Genomic DNA, 16,156 nt, shown 5'->3' with positions numbered 1-16,156 from the left:
TTGTGACTTGACAATCTTGTCAAAGCTTCTGAAGGAAGATGCGGCGAAAATCTTATCGTGAGGTAAAATGGTCTCCATGGAATCTTCTGGTCTCTCTTCGGAAGAATGTTGTCTTGAGAGTGCATCGGCTTTGACATTTTTAGTCCCAGGAATATATGACAGTTGGAAATTAAATCTGGAAAAGAACAAAGTCCAGCGGGCTTGCCGTGGACCCAGACGGTGAGCGTTCTCTATATATTATAAATTCTTATGGTCTGTGAGGATGGTGAACGGTTCCCTCGACCCTTCCAGGAGATGCCTCCATTCTTGAAGTGCCATTTTAACGGCCAGTAACTCTCTGTTCCCCACGTCGTAGTTCCTCTCCGCTGAGGTAAATCTCTTTGAAAGAATTCGCAGGGATGCAATTTTTCTTGGGGTGAAGGTCTCTGGGATAGAATGGCACCGGCGCCAGAATCAGAGGCGTCCACCTCCAACACGAAAAGGGAGATCAGTGTTGGGGTGATGGAGAACCGGTGTGGACACAAAAGCCTCCTTAAGTGTGTTGAAGGCGGTATTGGCCTCTGGTGACCAAACCGACGGATCTGCCCCCTTCTTCGTAAGGGCTGTGATAGGTGCAACAATTCTGGAGAAATCACGGATAAACTTGCGGTAGTAGTTCGCAAATCCCAGGAAGCGCTGGACGGATTTAAGAGAGTCGGGTCTAGGCCAGTTAGTAACGGCTTTTAATTTGTCCGGATCCATCATGAAACCATCGCTGGAAATAATGTAGCCTAGAAACTGGGTCGAAGTCTGATGGAAGGTACATTTCTCCATCTTGGCATATAAGCGATGTTCACGAAGGCGAGAGAGTACGTAAGATGTATGAAAGATGTGGTCCTGTAAATCCTTTGAAAAAATCAGGATATCATCCAGATAGACTATGACAAAGTCGTTGAGTACTTTACGGAAGACATCGTTAATGAAATCTTGAAAAACGGCCGGAGCATTACACAGTCCGAAAGGCATCACAAGGTATTCGTAGTGGCCACTACGCGTGTTGAAGGCCGTTTTCCATTCGTCTCCTTGACGTATGCGTACAAGATTATAAGCTCCCCTGAGGTCCAGCTTGGAGAAGATTTTGGCACCTTGCAACCTATCAAAAGGTTCAGTGATAAGGGGGAGTGGGTAGCGATTCTTTACGGTGATGCGGTTAAGCCCTCTATAATCAATATAAGGTCTTAAAGTTCCATCCTTCTTCTTTACGAAGAAGAACCCTGCTCCAGCTGGTGAAGTAGATGGACGAATAAAACCTTTCTTCAGGTTCTCCTGGATGTACTCGTCCATAGCCTTAGTTTCGGGGAGAGAAAGAGGATAAGTCTTGGACTTAGATAATGTGTAACCAGGAATCAGGTCAATAGGACAGTCATATGACCTGTGTGGGGGTAGAAGGTCAGATTGTACCTTATTAAATACGTCCAGAAACTGCTGGTAAACCGTAGGGAGGTTCGTCTCAGGAACGGTGGTATTCGCTAGGAGTCGCTGTGGTTCGCTTGACCTTGGTTCCCAAGTGATGGGGTTGGTGGATGTCCAATTGATCCGTGGGTTGTGTAGTTGTAACCATGGCAAACCTAGGGTTATGGGTGTTCCCGGAGCCTGAATTACATCGAGGGTCAGGGTTTCCTTGTGATTATCAGAGGAAAGTACAACCAGAACCGTCTCTAATGAGATAAATGCCGGCGTGAGTGGATGCCCATCAATTCCGACCAAGGCGATGGGGATCTTTTTCTCCACGAGCGGTATCTGGTAGTGTTTGGCGAACTCTTGATCCACGAAATTGCCTCCGGCTCCGGAGTCTATGAAGGCTACTGTGGAGACGCGGAACTTACGGCCTGAGAGGCACACGGGTATAGTGAGTTTTTTAGGGAATCCTTTTTGGGGAAGGGGACGAGGAGACATAACACCCACGAAGAGCCCCTTCATACTCACTGGGTGTTCCCGTTTTCCAGAGATGGAGGACATTCTTGGGTCAGATGTTTTTTCAGGTCCGCAATAATAGCACAATTCCCCGGCGCGGCGGAATTGCCGTATTGGGGTGCGAACCCGTTGAACCCCCAACTGCATCGGTTCGGACGAGTCCAAGGAAGGACGGAGTGGTGAAGTGGACCTGGGGACTGTAGTAGTGCTGAGAGAGAGACGAAGAGGTTACCGAGCGAGTGCGCTGGCGCTCCGTGCGGCGTACCTGAATACGTTGGTCCACTCTAATCGCCAGAGTGATGAGATCCTCCAAAAGACCTGGCCTGGGTTGGAGAGCAAGTACATCCTTGATGCTGTCTGACAGTCCTTGCCAGAATACGGCGACGTAGGCCTCCTGTTCCCAGTTGGTCTCTGCTGCAAGGGTCCGGAACTCTATGGCATATTCAGTCACCAGTCTTCGCCCTTGAGTAATCTGTAAAAGAGAAGAAGACGCCACCTCCCGACGTGCGGGGGAATCAAACACTTGCCTGAATTCCGTCTTGAAGGCTGAGTAATTCTGGGTAAGGTCATCACGCCGCTCCCAGATGGGGGAGGCCCAAGCCAGTGCGCTACCCGTCAACAGATTATAAACGTAGGCCACCTTCTTTCGGCCAGTAGAAAACTGGTGGGGGGCCATTTCAAATTGTACCATTGATTAATGAAGCCCCGAAAATCTTGAGATTCACCTGCGTAAGGTTTGGGGTTAGGAATCCTCATATCTAATTCAGTCTGGTCTGCGTCTTGTGGGCTCGACATAATGTTACACCGGTGCTGCCCGCAGACCAGACCCGTCCCGTGTGCTGAGGTGGGACGTAGGGATACACGCACCCGCAGCAAAGGGAGCGCGTCCGGAGTGTGGTGTTAGTGTTGCCAGGCCAGGTATAGTTAGGAAGACAATACTTGCCGGTACCGGTAGTAAAGGAGGAGTAGTTATTGCCATTGCCAAGATCAGGGATTGGAGAGTTGCGGATGGTCGAAGGTATAAGCCGTGTTACAGGGATGCCAGAAGTCACGATGTCCAAGTAGAGCCGAAGTCGAGAGCCAGAGGGGGTAGTCGTCCAATCCGCGTCAATACCTGAGGAGTCACTGAGAGAGTAGTCAAATGCTTCCATACAGAACTATGTCGAGCGTCGAGTGATGGGAAGCACAGGCATAATAAAGCTGGGCAGGCCAATGTGAAAAGGGGGCAGGCCTGGAGGACTGCAAGGAGTCCTCCCTGATAGGACGGAGGTGTTACAGCCCAGCTGAGTGTAATCATTGATTTGCATGGTACTGTGTGATGCTTGGGGGCGACGCCTCACTGCAGGAGCAGTGGTTAAAAGTGCTCTGTTAGGCGTGTGCTCTGTAAGCTGGGAATGCATGCACATAACGTCTGGGGCTGGCGTGCGTGTGTGCGTGGATTCAGTGACTGACGCGCGTATGCAAATGGGGACAGAGACAGATGCACGTGTGCGCATAGAGCGCGGAGCTGGGGACACACGCAGAGGCTGCGGTTCAACAGGCACCTCTTCGGTTGGTGCAATCCTGTGATGGCGAGGAGCAAGAGTGCCAGTGGCAGACAACGGAGGTATGTGGGAATTGCGCTGCAGACGCTTGGACGCCTGAGTACCGACGGGAGGTGAGTAATGGTCACGCTGAGACACCAGATTCCTTACACATAGGTATTCAGCCCCTTAAGTCAGTACTTGGTAGAAGCCCTTTTTGCCACAATTACGACTGAGTCTTTTTGGATCGGTCATTACTAGCTTTGCACAGGTAGGATGGTGACATTTTTGTCCATTTTTCCCGGGAAAATTGATCCAGTTCTGATAAGTTTGTTGGAGATCATCAATGGACTGTAATCTTCAAGTCTCGCCATAAATGTTCGATTGGGTTAGGACTTTGACTGGGCCACTCAGAACATGAATTCTCTTCTTGATCAACCACTCCAGTGTGACTTTGGCTTTCTGCTTCGGCTCATTGTCCTGCAGAAATATGAATTTCCTTCCCAGTTTCAGAGTCTCTCACCTTTAGTGCAGTAAAACCTAGAGAGTTTCACGATTTGTGATTAGCGTGATGAAAATGTAACGGACTAAAGAAAAACTACAGTATAGGCACAAAATGGGGAATTCACTGATATGGAGACAGTGATGTCAGATGTAGATTGCACATTAGGCTGCGTCCCCCGTGCCGCGGATCGCGCTCATGCTTGAGAGTGGTGACATCACCAACTCGCTGAGGAGGTCATGTGACCCCTCAGCGTGCCTGAAAGTCAATTTAATTTGTCTCGGCAAGCACCCAGCACCCGTGAGCATACATGCACGTTAATGAGCGCGCGCCGCGTGGCCGGTCAAATTATAATTGATTGGGCTGACCGCGCCAAGCACCAAGCGCGGTCAGCAGCAGCGTGGGCGCAGCCTTAGAAAGCAAAGGCATCAATGAGTATGCATAAAAAAGTAAGACATAAAGCAGATTACTGATCATGGGAGAAATCTACCAGGCACTGGAGTAAAGGGGTTCGTTTTGTCCTCTTGTGTAACAGAGTTGGGATTGAGTTTCTTCTGTCATCTTTGGATCATTGTTGATCTATATGAATACAAAAGTACCCAAACCAGTATAGAATTAGACAAAAGGTTTGAAGCACATACATTTATTTATTTTAACCTCATCAATTGTATTATTGTGGTACAGAATTCAAGCAGTTACACCAGCGAAGGTAATTGTTGCTGGGTTTTTTTCTCTCCAGAAAATGGCATCACAATCTGCAAATACATGTATTTTTCTTTCCTAAAGCCGTTCCAATTTGCTGACAAAAAGTTGCTTTTAACTCAATGTTAAAATAATCGTGTTCTTAGGCTGAATATATTCATTTGCATGGGTAAAAGGGGACGATAGACAGCACTCTGATGGTGTTAAATATATGCAATTGCAGGGTGCACGGAACAAAAGGGGACCCTTATTCCCCTGTATAGTACTAACAAATCTACGTAAGTACCAGCACTCACTGTCTAATAGCTAAATGATGAAATCAGTTGTAAAAAACATTTTTTCCCCTTTTCCTTCTTTCCCCCCCCCCCCCCCCCCCCACCCCTCACTTTGTGACATGCCCATTTGTGATACTGGTTTCTGCAAACACATCTGATTTATTTCTGGTTCATTTTATTATTAAATGTTTATTCTGCATTACAACTGTTTTCATCATTTAGCTATTAGACAGTGAGTGCTGGTACTTACGTAGATTTGTTAATATTCATTTGCATGAACTGATCAGCCGTGCTATGTCGTTCTGTCTAACTGATTATTTGTATTTTTCTCTTTTTAGCATACCAAGAGGATAAAATCAACGTTAAAGGATACTATGCATTTAAGCTGACTGATAAAACAAAACCACAGTATGGATTTTTCAACTCTCCATTCTACAACTTGAAAGCAAAATACTCAGTGGATGTGTACAGCGCCCTAATCAGTTTGAATGGCTTCCCATTGGATCCATCAGATAACATATGCAGAGTGGCAAGTGATGAAAACCAGTGCCCTTTATGCGTGTTCCTAGAACAGAAGAAACCACTGGTATTCTTCTGCTTCTGCCTTTTCTCCACCTCGGTCCTTCTACTAACAGTCACCGTCATTCGTAAATACAAAAAGAAGCGGAGAAAACTTTGCACAAAGAAACACGAGCACACTGTCTGTTTTCTGTTTAAAAAGAATGGCAGTTTCAGCCTCTACTAGAGTCTCCTCACATGCAATGTCCTGACAACCAGTGACTATGACATTATTTCCTGTGAATTCACTCCATTCGTTCTCGGAACATTACGGACTGATGAACATCTCCTCCTTTTACGCACGCACACTTCTGTACAGGTTGACCAGTGCAATACTTGTGAACGAGCGCACTGTGAAACATCTCATTCAATACCAGATGTGGCTGACGCATGTTGAAACTGATGTCCTCATAAGCAAAGCTTGCATATAATTTAATTTATGCACTAAAGAAAATATTACTTTAATATTATATCATTATTTAAAAAAACCAACAACGAGAAAAAAAAATCTACCTATTGGGGACACTGGCAATCGTGAAAATGTCCCAATTTGTAAAAAGTTATTCGTTGTGTTCTTGTTTATTTTTGCTGACTGGCAATTACTTCAGAGGGATATTCTATTTATGATATGACGTGTTAGTATATGCTAAATTCATGTGTGTCTGCTTACAACTGTACAGCAACAGGACAGATTTGTAGGGGTGCAGGAAGCAGTTTAATCAAGCTCCGATGAGGGGTATTGCACCCAACCCATCTTAACTGACAAATAAACTAGTGACAGTTAATGCTGGACCATGTTCAATACAATACCCCACATCGGCGCTTGATGAATCCCGGTTTATGGCCAGAATTTACCATATGGTACTCTTCCATAAGACAGCTTCTAGCGCTGGAAGACACCTTACAGCCTTACTTTAATCAGCTGACGTGTGTCTTATGAGATAGCACTGTTTAGTAAATATCGCCTCATTAGTGACTCCTACAGTGGTCATTTTGGCATTAACCTGACAAACAAATGGGTTCTGTGTCAGTCTATTATGATGCTTATTGTAGATTTTCATTTGGGGATCACTTACGTGTAGCAAAATGAGACGTTAAGAGAGAAGTTACCCAGCATGCATTGTATTATGGTGCAAATCCATTTCTGAATGTCTCGCCATAACTGTTCTCCACTTTTTACCGCATCAGTGAAACCATCAGATCTCTGCAGGGGTAAAACCTTTGTCTGTTGTCAATCCCATCCAAATATACCTATTTATGAGTGACATTTTTCAATATTGGTTTATATGTTTTTCACTTATAAAAGTTCCCTTGTTCACATGTCAGTAGAAGATGAGGAGATCTGCACATTGCCAAGATCTCCCTGACGAGTTGTCTCACGTTGGCCAGTATACACTGGATGTTTTCTTTCACTGATCACATTATCTTCTGAAATGTTTTTTTTTCTTCGTTGCTACAATGATTTAAAGAAGCAATCCAAGCTGGCGATTTTTGTTAGAATTTTTTTTGTCTTCTTTTAACATAGGATTGAAGCAAGGGGTCCCCGGAGCTAACCCCTATTCATTTCAGCTCTGGGAACCACCTGGTTCCGGAGATACTTACCGCCATAGGGGGTGCCGGTAGCCACTCCGTGTCGCTAGCAGGGATCACATAATGGTCGCTTTTCTAAGCTCCCACGCCCTGAGAAACACACCTTTTACCGTAGGGGGGAGATGCCATGACTGTCCCGCGTGGATACGGAAGTTGGGCCCAACTTTCAGGTGGACTCAAGCTCCCGCGCGGAGAGGAGGGAGAGGCAGCAACTAGAGGCCCAGTGAGGGAGAGAGGCCATCAGCAGCTGGGGCCTGGCTGTCAGACACGGATGTTGGGGCTGACCTCTGGACAGGCCCAACTTCCAGCACTTCCAGCCCCGCCTTGCTGGGCCCCCCACAGCCACCGGTCCCGGGACAGTTGTCTCGGATATCCCCCCAGTCGGCGGCCCTGCCCACAGTAGCCAAATGCTCTGGTGGGTTTTTAAAATAATTATCTAATTTCTTTTGTGAGATATCTGTATCTACAGGTAAAGTATGAATCCACACTTTTTCGTTTGTTCTTTATAGAGAGTCACTATGATGCCGTCATTAGCCAAACACCTTTTATATTGAGGATAACAAGTATCTGATCGATAATACATTTTACAGGACTCCTTGAAAATAAAATCTATTTTCACTTAAACTTTCAGAGGAAGGCAATCTCATTGATGCATTGTTCAATAACTATCATTTACCTGCTACATGGGACTGCACTTTCCAAAGAGGGTGTTTATGGCAGGATTTCATGACAGAAAAATAAACATGCTTCCACGCAGAGTGGTAATGAGTATAACTACTCACTTCCAACTTACTAAAGCTCTGTCTATCTAGGAAACAGAGACCCAACTAACATAGGATTTAACAGCAGCAGAAACACAAAAAATATATATACTTGCCCTGTAGTTAATTTTTGAGAAGAGAAATGTTCAAGATATTTGTATCATTGCCAAGTATCTGTATGGCAGCCTCGAGTACATACTCTACCAAAATATGCTTGCCACCAACCCTACCAGCTCCGTGGGCAGGCCCTCTTTAGCGCCACTACGTGCTAACGACTGGTCACTACCCCAGCCAGTAAAAGTTACAGTTAATGTATTAGCGTTGCTGGCAGGTGAATAAAGCCCGCTTATGAGCAGCATCACCGCCAGTATTGGTAACAGGGCAGCGATGAAAGAAATCCCACAGCCATTGTTATTAATATTATAATTGTTATTACTGTAGCTGCTGTCACTGTTGATAGCTCTGTTGGTAACATTAACAGAAGCGAGATAGAGATAAAAGCCGCTACAGCAACCGAACACAGCGCTAAAGTTTTTTATGGGAAAAGAGATTACGCTTATGAGCGAAGTTTATGTTAATACTGTTTATGATCAATCTGAGTGTCAAGAATGTTAACAATGTTGTCAATACACCACTCGCTGCACTATTACCATTTTTGAGGTTTGTCACCGTGAGGGTCAACGCCCTTCCAGCTGTCACCACGTCAGATCATGCATGTTGGCTTTGCTCCCACTGACGTTTTGGGCACTGGGTTTTTACAGTACACTGGGGCAGAATCCGCCTGATTGAAAGGTAAGGTGAGAGAATTGGACCAACAGAATGCAAACAACAGAGGGTACAGAGACCTATTAAATCCCCACTGCTAACAATAGCCAATAATATTCAACCCGTTGTAACTCAACTAGAGATGAGGCCACGATCAATACTATCAGTAGTGCCCTAGGTTAATGCTAACGGTGGGATCAATATAGGAATCCCAAGTGTTCACAGGACAAGTGCAGGAGACGAGCAGTGCCCCAGCTGGGGTGGTGCATGACATAACTAAGATATCATTTCATAGCTCGAAACATACATGAAAAGCACCATAGGAATAACAAGATGGCTGTGCTGGAGGGCTGTGTATTTGGGTCTGTTGGCAGGCTGTAAAACCTAGGCAAATCCATAGTTACAAATTAACCTTTCTGCAGCCGCTAATTTCCATTGCTCGCTCTTATATCAAAAAGACTTGAGTTTCTAACTAAAATAAGATCTGTCCCATAACGAGGAAAAGAGATACTCCTTGTAACTATGGATGTGACAAACCTCTGTACAATCATCCCGCATGATGATGGGTTAGCTTAGCTGTAAGAACAACAAAACAGAGGAAAGTCTGCTCAGGACTCAACTTGTAAGTAATGGGTAGGGGATGAGTTAACTCAAATCCCCAGAGGGGGAGGTGCATAATGATAGGTAGAGAGATAATACTACATAGACGCACAAACACAAAGATAGATATTTGTTGATATACACTCAGAGTATCAGTAAGCTGAAATTTGTACAGATTGTTTCAGAGATACTAGGTATATGAATTCATCTAAAAATTAACTTTTAATGAATCAGTAAGAAATTGTACACCAAGGCATGAAATCTAAAACCAACAAAATTATACCTATAAACAGTATGAGGACTAAGGTGCTACGGGTAGGGAATGAGGAAAATCACCTCAAAACTCAGTAGTACTGCGTAGGGCTAGCTATTGCTAAGTTGAAGTGACTCCCACTAACCAAGGGTTAATAGTCAAACTGTAGTGTTGATTAACTAACTGAAGGCTGTCAATAATAGGAATAATCCCTTTGCCTAGCAGTGTAAAGCCTTGTCCAGGGTGCCGCTGAGCAGGCGTAGTCACGCTCACGCTGGCCGCGATGAAACACATTGCTGCAATGTGTGTGGCCAGCGTGAGCGAGCGCCTGCGCATGCCCGGCGCTTAGCTGCTTGCCGAAGCGAGCAAATTTGAATTTGCCGCTCGCTGGCGCGTCACATGAGCAGTTCGCCCACTGAGGGCGAACCAGCTCCGTGACGTCATGGCCGTGCCCCCCGACTCGCCCCCCGCACACGTACCTAGCTGTCAACAAATCTCCCGGCCGAGCAGAGCGCGTGATGTCACCGCGCACGAGCGCTAGCGTGCTCGCTCCCTGCCTGGCCGCTGCCTAAGGACATCAGGCTGCTGTAAGTGTATCTGATGGTGTCAGTAGACTGACCCTCTTGTTGGAGAAGCAGAGTCTCCTATGTCTGTCCCCTTCACCTCCGATTACACTCTACACACAGCTGGGGAGCTGGCGCTGAGTCAGCAGTAGTAAGCATGCTGTCCGCTCACAGTGACGCAGCTTCAGCTGATTACCGTGTCACCAAGTCCTCCCCTTCCCTAGCAGGCAGCCAAGCCTCTATTGGCCCACATTGGTCCTCAATGGCAAAGGTTCTTTAGTAACTGGACACTGAGCAGGGACACAGAAAATAAAAACTAGTGTAGACTGTTTTAAAAGAATACTTCTAAAAGTATTTATGTACGTTTATCAATGAACTATTAACACAAATATTTGTTTCATCATTGTTATTGTAATAGGTTAAGATGTAGATATATGTTTGTCATGAATGGGGGTAAAACTCTATTTTGTCTATGATAGTGTCATATTTAATATCACTAAAAGTTATTTTGTGTTTGTTAGGACCTAAAGGCAGCTTATATGAATTGTTTGGATCATTACAGAAAAATAAAGGTGATTATTTTAAGAAAACATTTTCAGAGTCTTTATTTATGTCAGATTTTCATATGCATAAATAATTCAAACATGTTTAGATGAAAGGGCTGAAGGTGATTCTTTCGTTAAGCCCAAAAGGGATTAATGTCTTCAATTTCCCATTGTAATCGCCTTTTCTGACGGAGCACTGAACATGTTTTCTACGACAAAATCTAAGACAGTTACTGTCTCCATTATGGTACAGTAGTTGTTAACGTGCCTTGCTATTGGTGTCTCAAGTTCCATAGACACCAAATTAATGTCCCCTCACACGTCTTCGCATTTGTCTGTAGGTTTTACCTACGTATTGCACACCACGTTGATGAAATAATATTGCTGAAATGAACATACTGTTGATATATTACTGAAATGGACTGGGGGGGGGGTCTCTGGAGAAGGATTGAAAGTAATGTTCAGTTTTCATTTTGTAAAGTCAGTTATGTCATTAGTATCCATTTTGTGTGTAAGATGTGTGTGTGGTGTGGTTTCGCTTCTAAGTAGATTTACGACTGTGACTAAAGTAACGCCCACATTCCTAGTGAGAGATTGTACCAGGTACCTATTCATAGCTGCTTTAAGCAAGTCCTAAACCGGTTTAATGAGCTGTAAGATGATTGGTTTAAGAATTAAGGAGTGGTTAGTATAATCTGCCTAGTAACACATTTTGAACAAGGGAACCAGAAAAGTATAAAAGAGTCTGCTTGGGCACTCCCTGGCAGAGAGTCTTATAGACTTTTGAATGAGTATGATCATACTTTGCAATAAACTACTTATTATCAAATGCACCCCGTTAGTCAGTTTGGAACCTTGACAACGCTGACAGGTGCTGAGGTATACAACTCCTGCTGTCTTGCAGTTAATAAATTCTGCTGCTATATTCGCGATCATGATTGGAATTCCAAAAGGTTTTAAACGGACAGGCCTCGCAACAATTGCAACAGTAGGGCCCCATCGTTCTATTTTGTAACCAAAGCTTGGGTGTCATATCTTTAAAATGGCTATGGACAAGGGTGTCTTTGATGTTTTTTGATCTCCTATTTGTGCCCATAGGCTGATGCCCTAATACCGCTTTGAGATCTTGGTTTGATTGTAAAATATACTATTACTTTTGGAAGATGTTCCTTATTTCACGCCATCTTTTGCTGTACGTCCCTATGTATCTTATGGTGTTCTGCTGTTGTGCTCTAGATTGGGTGGTCAATAAGGTCTCATAATGTGTGTTGATTGCCCTTGTATATGCTTTCTTAAGATTTCTGAGGCTATGACTTATCCTCAAGAATCTTAATTTCCAGTCTTCAGCTTGTTTGATAAACTCCTCTTTAGTGGAGCAAATTTGACGTGACACAAGGCAGGGGTGCGCAAATGGGGGGGGGGCACATGATTTTTCAGGGAGGGCACGGCGATTGCTGAAGCCCCGCACTCTTCCCTAAGGCATTTAAGTTAATTTGATGCCGAAGACAAGGTAAGGAGGGGGGTACGCAAGCATGGGGGGAGAGCAGGCAGGGGTGCGCAGCGGGGAAAGTTTGCGCTCCCCTGGCCTGTGGGAATACCTGATATTAAAGACTTCGGATGTTGACTATTGCCTGATATCTGCATGTTTCTTTCTATGTCCTTGGTGATTAATAAATCCAGAAAAGTAATTGATTCAGTACTGCCATCCCATGTTATTTTAAAATTAAGATTGTTGTGGTTTAGAATGTTGATAAACTGCATCAGTGTTTCCTGATCACTGCTCCAAATCAGCAGCACATCGTCAATGTACCTCATCCATAGATCTATCGAACTAGTGTATTCTGCTAAATTGCTGCTGTTGAAAACGATCACATCTTCCCACCAGCCCCAAAAACAAGTTTGCATATGTAGCCCATGTTCCCCACCTATCCCCCCCCAGACACAGATCGTGCCTCTAAGGTGTATTGAGGGCTGGCTACATGTAATTGGATGGTGCATACCTGCTTGGAACAGGAGGGCCTGAGTCTCCCGCGGTGGTATGGGGGATAACAGGGCCAGGCTTCTGGGGTAATGGCCTTCATCTTTAGTGGTGGTGCAGCGCCTCTATCTCCATAAGTCCAAGGGATGTGGGATAGGACCCTTATAGAGAAAACCCTGGTCCCATGGCGAATGATCCAGCTCTCACACAGTCTCTTTATGTAAAACAGCTGTGTCTTTATTGTCTCTTAGAAAACACACAGTAGCAGTTCATTGGCAGCAGTAACTCCAAATGTATGAACACGACAGGGTCTCTTCCTCCACTCCTTAGCCTCCAGGAATGTACCCTGCCGGATGGCCTGGTTGGGGCTGCAATACCCCTGCCTCCCCCCCCCCCCAGGGTAGGCCCTATGGGTGAGGCTAGATGTATTTCCCCTCACCCCCTGAACAGGGTGAGGGTCATTGGTCCACCTCTATAGTTCTGTCCGCTCTACTAAAAGGGGCTCTGAGTATCTCTTCCAAGCACTCTCAGCATGGCTTCTCCTGCCACCATACAGGACTGTCACTGTCTCCCCTCCAGATTCTGACACACCAGCCAGACACTCCAACTCCAACACCAACATCCACAGACTGACATCCACCAACTGACACAGACACACACAGGACAGCCCACTAAATAGGTCCAGCCCTGCCCCTTGTGATGTCATCAGACCCTCCCCTCTGTCTCAGGCCTGCTACAGAGTCAGGGGCCTACCTCTATCACTCCAGGCAGGGCTTGGTGAGGGGGGAAAACCCATGGTTACTACTGGCGCCTGCCCTTACCAGGGCTTACTCCCGTAGGAGAAGGATAAGTAGCCCGCTCTTACTTACAGGGGCTACACATACATAGGGGCACATGCCGTGCCCATTGCCGTGAGTTGAGTCTGGAGATAGTCTTTCTGATAAAAAAAAAGAAAAAAGTTATGTTTAAGTACAAAATCCAGAAGCTCAAGTAGAAAGGCATTATGTTTTATGAGTAGGGTGCTTTTGTCCTGTGGGAAATGCTCACAATACCATTTTACTATTAACCCTTGGTCATTAGTAGTCACTTCAACTTAGCAATAGCTAGCCCTACGCAGTGCTGAGTTTTGAGGTGCTAGTCCTCATTTCCCTACCTGTAGCACTTTAGTCCTCATACTAGTTAAAAGCATCATTTTATTGGTTTTCGATTTCATGCCTTGGTTTACCATTTCTTAATGCTTCATTAAAAGTATTTTTTTTAGATTCATTCATATACTCAGTATCTCTGACACAATCTGTGCATATTTCAGTTTACTGATACTCTGAGTGTATATCAACAAATATGTATCTTTGTGTTTGTACGTCTATTTTGGGTTAGCTGTAATTCGGAAATTTCTCACGGATTCACATTCTCCTGTGGATTATATTCTATTATTATTACATTTCATTTGACATAAAAACTAAGGGGGTCATGCAGTAAGCGGCGGAAAGGCACTTCTCGCCCGTTTCAAGCCAAAAATGCCTACCCCTATTCAGTAAGGGGCGAAAACGTGGCGAGAAGCAAAAAAAACGCCAATGTGTTTGGCGGTTTTTTTTCCCCGCCATCGGCGAGGCGAAAAGGCACTTTTTCCGCCACGCTCAATTCTAGTAGTGGCGAGTAGCTTTGCACCGCAATTTGCCACTCTAGAATGGCGTTTTTATGCCGAATCCGGCACGCCACAAAAAGTTGGCAAGTTGATTGTGAGAGGCTGCTGATGAGCGGCGGATCGGCACTTAGAAAAAAATCAGGCCTTTTTCCTGGCTGGGATTGATGCCAGGGGTCTCCTGAGCTGATACCATTAATACCAGCACCGGAGCCCCCCGGCATGCATCCGAGGCAGGAAACATGCATTTAAAGGCCACTTCATAACCTTAGCGGCTAACCGCTAAGGCAATGAAGGGGTTAAGCCGCCGTGCCAGGTTTATTGTGGGTAGCGGGGGTGGGTGAAAGGGGTATTTGGCCCTTGTTGTTTGTTTAGGGCTTGCGGGGGGGGGGTTGCGGGTGCACTTAACCCCTTCACGACCTTAGCGGTTAATACCGCTACGGTCATGAAGGGGTTAAGCCCTCCCGCTACCCACCCGCAAGCCCTCAACAAACACCGTTGGGGCCAAATACCCCCTTCACCCACCCCCGCTACCCACAATAAGAAGAAAACACACACAACAGCCCCACACTAAATAAATAAATATAAATAAATATAATTTTATATATATATATATATATATATATATATATTACCCCAAAAACACCTATACCCCCCTAACATACACATACAGTATAGTAATGGGCACAATTAATATTATCCACAAATGGATAATAGTGAATATGCCCATTTAAAATACATAAAGAACAATAAATACATTAAATACATATAGCACTCACCCTTGTCCGTCTGCCACGATGAAGGCCATCCTCATCTTCATCCTGCTAATGCCCCATCTGCTTCTGCTAAACAGAAACAAGAATAAAAACATCCAATGTAATGTCCCCTAATCCCTTAATCACCATAGCGGTTATTAACCGCTACAGTCATTAAGGGGTTAACCCACCCTCACTCACCACTCGGGAGGCCTACATACCCTCCCCCACTAACCCCCCACCCCGTGAGGCCTAACCACCCTCACCCACTACCCACAAGGGAGGCCTACCCACATACCCTTGGGGCCAATACCCCCTCCCCCCACCCCAATACATACAGTACAATAATGTGCCAAATAACTATTATCCAGATAGGGATAATAGATTATTTGGCCATTATTAAACACATTAAGTAGCATAGTAAAATAAAGAAACTTCTACTGACCTCATCAATAAGAAGGCCCCGTCGCCAGCATAATCCTTGTCATCCGTTGCCAAAATAATACATAGCCAATACATTGCAATGACATTCAGATATCAATGAACCCCTTAATCACCTTATCAGATAAAAACCGCAAAGGTAATTAAGGGGTTAAGCCATCCTGGCCCGATACCCACCCTTCACACATTCCTTTGTACAGTGGCTTTATCATGCAAATTTTTTTTTTAATATATATATATATATATATATATATATATATATATATACACAGCTGAACCCCGTTATAGCGCGACCCGTTATAACGCGGTTTTCACGTGGCTCCCGTTTTAAAAAAAACAAAAACATTTTTAATTTTTTTTTTGCCCACTGCCCACTGCCCACTGCCCACGACCCACTGCCACACTGCACACACTCTCACTGCACACTGCACACACTCCCAGCGCACACTGCACACACTCCCAGCACTCACTGCTCACTGCACACAGCACACTGCACACAGCACACAGCACACACTCCCAGCACTCACTGCACACTGCACACACTCTCACTGCACACACTCTCACTGCACACACTCTCACTGCACACACTCTCACTGCACACACTCTCACTGCACACACTCTCACTGCACACTGCCCACACTCCCAGCGCACACTGCACACACTCTCACTTCACACTGTACACTGCACACACTCTACACTGCACACTGCACACACTCTACACTGCACACTGCACACACTCTCACTGCACAC

The 16,156-nt window shown here is 45.2% G+C and overlaps 1 protein-coding gene across 1 annotated transcript in view; it reads left to right on the top strand.

Annotated features, from left to right (window-relative positions):
- KLB (klotho beta) overlaps window positions 1-10,635 on the top strand; it is a 44,099-nt gene extending 33,464 nt beyond the window's left edge. Inside the window, exon 5 of the mRNA XM_075567823.1 lies at window positions 5,294-10,635. Coding sequence (XP_075423938.1) covers window positions 5,294-5,700 — 407 coding nt within the window. The 3' untranslated portion in view covers window positions 5,701-10,635. The remainder of the gene's footprint in view (window positions 1-5,293) is intronic.
- The last annotated feature ends 5,521 nt before the right edge of the window (window positions 10,636-16,156 follow it).

This window comes from Ascaphus truei, chromosome 1 (assembly GCF_040206685.1).
Source record: "Ascaphus truei isolate aAscTru1 chromosome 1, aAscTru1.hap1, whole genome shotgun sequence".
Classification (NCBI taxonomy): domain Eukaryota; kingdom Metazoa; phylum Chordata; class Amphibia; order Anura; family Ascaphidae; genus Ascaphus; species Ascaphus truei.
The sequence above is the reverse complement of the archived record's forward strand: the minus strand, read 5'-3'. Positions and strand labels throughout refer to the sequence as shown.